Below are 4,827 nucleotides of genomic sequence, written 5' to 3'. Positions count from 1 at the left end.
AGTAGGAGCAACTGTGGCCGTATAAATCATTGAGCTAAATTTTTGAGTTGCTGAAATGATTGCATGTCACCAGAATGGCCCAGCTTGCTACACCTAGTTGGTAGTGACCATAATCATAAGACAGGCGCATGAGTCACAGCTCTACATTATATATGTGGGTGTGTGGGTATGTGTATATATATATATATATATATAATTTATTTATATATAAATATGAGTTAACAAAACTAGCAGTGTATATTCTGGATGGCATAGTGCTGCAGGTTCAAAGTCTAAAGAAGTTCCCAGCTTCTTTATAAATCAAACATATGCTTCCCCATTCCAATGTTCAAACAGATATGGTCAATTGCTTACCGTTACAGGTTTATGGGCCAATAATTAAATCAAGTTAGTTAAAGTATCACAGTAGAGTTCAGATTCTTTCAGGGGAAGCAAAGACCAAGCTGAAAACTATGGCGGTCCCTCCAAGAGTGGTCCATCAAAGACGAGCTACAATCACAGCTCTGCCTCTCTATTACTCTGGACAATTGTTCAAGAAGCAAAGTGGAGAAAAGGTAAACCTCCTTATATGGGGCAAATGGGTAAGTGAAGAAATTGCTAATAAGGTTATATTTATCAGGATTTTAAGAAGTTTTATGGAGAACTGCGTGGAGCTGCATTGTTCCTCTATGAAGATGTCAAACAAGATACGGTAAAATACATTTTTAACAATTTTTTTCCTTTTACTATTTATTGGTTTTCTTATATGTTAAAGAGGTCTGCAAAAGTCTTGGGAAAGGCTATAAATAAAACACTACACTAGTGCAGGTTGATTTCCATAAGGATCTACGTAAAATCTTGAGAATCAGTTTGTTTGTATGTTAATCCACAATTAATTTTTTGTGTTTTTGCTATATATTAGTACACTGAAAGGCTGGATCTTGACCAGCTCAAATCTATGGACTTAGATGCTCCTTTTAAAAAAATGGCACCGGCAATCTTCACCCTCACCACAGGCACAAAAGAAGTCAAACTAAGGGTAAACATACTTTTTCCCCAATATGTTAAGATGTGAACTCATTCATTAATTTGATTAATGTTTATGAAACCCTTAGATAGACAACGCAGACACAGGAGAAGAGTGGAGAGGATACATCCTCACGGTAGCAAAGGTGAGACAAATGTATGCTAAGAAGACTTATGTTTTGTGTTTGTTTTTCTCAGGTATAGGGGAAATTAAATTCTATCAAATGGATAAAGGTTTGCAGCTCATTCAAGGGCGTATGAGGTATTACACTTTTTAGACTAGTACTAAAGGTAAACTATGTAACCTTTTTGGTGGTGAGTTGCATTTCACCATAGCAAGCAAGCAGATTTTCATTGACCTGTTTTTATTGTTTAAAAATTACTTAAGTAAGTAGCGAGCATTGATCCGAGATAGGAGGTAGGTAAAAAATGAAGACAAGTCATGTAAGTAGTAATGTGTATTTAAATGTTTGTATGTAGACCTTTTATCAGTAGTTATTGTAATTGACAGACTTCTGATAAGTTATCAAATTTTATATTGGTAATACAATAGGACGTGTTTACGTAGCAAATACAAAGAGCTAGTTAGCCAAGTTACAACAGCTATTTAGGTTTTGATAACTTTTATTGATACTGTGCGTGCCACATTACAATTTCCCAGTAACACTTTAGCTAAGAGGAGCTCAAAGTCATCCTAGTTAATAAATATTTTAGGGTGAGCCTGCAGCAGAGGAATATGTCACGTTTTTGTAGCATGTATACAACACCAACCAGTGTTATAAAGAGTACTTTTACTGTATTCAGACCAAATACTTTTTACCAATACTACTTGAAATAGTAGCTGTTTGTATCTGTGGACACAAAAAGCTCTGTCTCCCCTAGTACATGAGTTGGTCCAGGGAACAGTGACCTGAGCATTGGAGAAGGGGAGTGTCTTTTTAGGTGTAAAATACATTTACCCATCTGTCACTAGCATGGCAAAATTGCCATGTAGCCACTGTTGCCCTGGGGTGGACCAACATGTGAGGCTTTATACTTTTGCTTTCAGTAAACAGTAGCTAGTAACAATAGTTTTGGAACAAACATTCATAAAGTATTCACTATTTATTGTGTAAATTTTGCCTTTTTTCTTTTCTGCCAAGAGTAAAGCATTAATAGCTATGGATTACGCTGGATCACTTATACACAGTTAATGTGTACCTCTATAATCTATAGGAATGGGTCTTTTTTGCAGAAGGAGATCCCCAGCACGCTGCAGTTGATGCCTGGTCAGTTGCTGCACTTGAAGGAAACTCTGGCTCAGGAGAAGAAAAGAACAGCTGGATTGGGACCCAACCCACCTTTGCCCCCTCGACCTGCCTTCCTCTCTTCTTCATCACTGCACACCAGTACCAGCTCAGAAACAGACAACAGCAGCCATGGCATGCCTTCGTAAGTTACACTTCAAACATGTTACTTAAAAAAAATATATATAAGCACAAATTTAACAGATTAGTCCAAATAAAGCAAATTTAGCAGCTGCAAATCTACCTCAGCCTACTACCTACCTACACTACATCACTACTGAGAGGCAATGTGGATTTCTCATAAGCATCATGTTCCGAGTTACACAGGATAGGACTGAATATTTAATGTTTTCACCTGTCTTGGGACAATAGATTAAATTTAGCTATTGTATTAACTCCTGCATATTTATGTTTAACCTACTTGTTAAAACTTTGTTTAATATGCACTGTCATAGTTAAAATAAATAATTCAGATTACAGTAACATTGGATTGGATCAAGAATTGGACTGCCAACCTTTACATTATAAGATGTCATCGTGTTCTTCCCAATTTATGTGTTAAAAGTACCTGGCTTCTCCTGACAGGTGCTTCTTCAGTGTATCCCGGCAGGAGGCAGAGCAGATGCTGGAGACAAATCCTGAATATGGGAACATCATCCTCCGACCCTCCAGCAGGACCAATAGTTACGGCTTAACCATGAGACAACTCACAAACAGGTTAAATATTACTTTTACAGCCCCTAATTTATCTTTTTGCATTGTTCTGTCAATTGACCCTCCATAATATTGCAGTGGGCCAGTCATGAAGAACTACAGAGTTACCTCAATTCCAAATTCTGGCTTCATCATTGAACTTGACTCACCGGTACGTTAACAAAATTTACATTAGCGAATTGGGATCTTCCAAAACAATTTTCCTTATGTGTATGCTGATGTGTTTTTTCTTTCCAGGTCAAAGTGCCATCACTAAATGCAGTGATTAGTTATGTTCTTGAGAAAACAGAGTACCGTCTTCAACCCTATAGTCCCTCCGAACCTTACGATACCACAATTGGTAATTTTAGTTTGTAATTTGCCTCTCTCCATTTCCATCTTCCCTCTGTTAATTTTGTGTACACTGGTGGATGAATTTTTACATAGATGAGGCTTGAGTAATTTTACTTGAGGTCATTATGATGATAGACCCTGAATGATTGTGTAAAGATCAGATAACTATTACTTGATAACTGCATTTATGGACAATATTCAGTTTGATTAGTTTTATCATTTGAATCACCAAAGTTCTTTTAATGACGTTCATAACTGGAAAAAATTGAAAACAGTAAAAGCTTCACTGAAAATCATGAATATGGCCCAAACATCAAAATAAAGAAGGAGCTGTCTTTGCTCTGATCAGTACTAACCCAAAGAGAACCAATACCTTTCTTACCTCAGCTACCTCCTCTTTCCTCTTTATAGTTTATCAGCTGTTAACGTGTATTGTAATAAAACCAATTTATCTGTTTTAACTAGAGAAGCCTATAATGCCTTCATCCACTGCAACTTCATCAACATCAAAAATCAAAACCATACCAAAAGCTAAGGTGCAGCCCATAGTCCATAAGGATGTGCCTGTGCAAAGTCCAGTCAAATCAATCGACAATGAATATGTTATTCCAGAAGATGAATGCAAAAATAAGAAAAGTGGTAAGACGTGCTAATACTGAGTGCATATATACGGTGTAAGAGCTGTGAACAAATATCTTCTTACATATTTCTCCTTGGTCTAGAAAGATTGTTTGATGGGGAGCTCCATATAGTCCTACAGAAGAGGAGGGAGATGATCTACAGCAGAAATGATGATCACAATTAAGTTACTTACGAGACAAACCCTTGAGATGGAATTCTGACTGTTAAAAAAATCACTCCAGCTAATATACTGTACTACTGAGGCGTTAACCTAGTGTGAGCACATATTCATCTTTGAATCTTAATCATATCTGTGAATGTTGTGTGTGTGGATTTTTTGTTTGTTTGTTTGTCTTTTGCTTTTCAAATCCATTGTGTGTTTTGTGTGTTTATTTCACTTGGGAGTAGTAATCTACATGAGGCTTGTTTTAAAGTGTACTAAGGGATTTAATATATTCAATATATTCCTCAGCAAATAATAAATTGCACTTTCATTTTAAAAATTACCCTCAGATTTTGTACACCTACACCTAGTGGTTAAGATGTAAATTGCAGCTGCACTACTTAGTATTTGGTGGAGTATTTGATATTCGGTGAAAAAAACATTTTCATTATAAATGTATTCAAGTAAATGCAAATACTTACATGTCTTTTGTATGGAAGTTGTACTGTATTATTGTACAATAAAAATAAGCCTGGAACTCTGTTTATTTTTTATTTTCACACATAGAAGGAAGGCAACACAAAATCCAATATTTTTTTATGTAATGCATTTTGTGCCCATTGTGGATAATATTATAGGTTTAGTATCATTCAGCACTTCATGAACTTTTAACAATGTGAAAAGAGAGATAAAAAAAGAAAACAT

General features: G+C 35.9%; 1 protein-coding gene across 2 annotated transcripts; it reads left to right on the top strand.

Annotated features, from left to right (window-relative positions):
- The first annotated feature begins 379 nt into the window (after positions 1 to 379).
- Positions 380 to 4,616, top strand: LOC110163119 (signal-transducing adaptor protein 1-like). Of its 2 annotated transcripts, none has more exons than XM_055162276.1 (10): positions 380 to 554; positions 620 to 691; positions 902 to 1,018; positions 1,095 to 1,151; positions 2,240 to 2,436; positions 2,877 to 3,008; positions 3,084 to 3,156; positions 3,243 to 3,345; positions 3,804 to 3,977; positions 4,065 to 4,616. In XM_055162276.1, the coding sequence occupies exons 1-10, from the start codon at positions 453 to 455 to the stop codon at positions 4,088 to 4,090; spliced, it is 1,053 nt and encodes a 350-aa protein (XP_055018251.1). In that variant the 5' UTR covers positions 380 to 452; the 3' UTR covers positions 4,091 to 4,616. The 2 variants fall into 2 exon arrangements, with proteins under 2 accessions (XP_055018251.1, XP_020783714.2); XM_020928055.2 differs by having other exon boundaries at positions 4,061 to 4,616.
- The last annotated feature ends 211 nt before the right edge of the window (positions 4,617 to 4,827 follow it).

This window comes from Boleophthalmus pectinirostris, unplaced genomic scaffold (assembly GCF_026225935.1).
Source record: "Boleophthalmus pectinirostris isolate CB_2022bp ecotype Guang Dong unplaced genomic scaffold, ASM2622593v1 HiC_scaffold_467, whole genome shotgun sequence".
Classification (NCBI taxonomy): Eukaryota; Metazoa; Chordata; class Actinopteri; order Gobiiformes; family Gobiidae; genus Boleophthalmus; species Boleophthalmus pectinirostris.
This window is presented reverse-complemented; position numbering and strand designations above follow the sequence as displayed.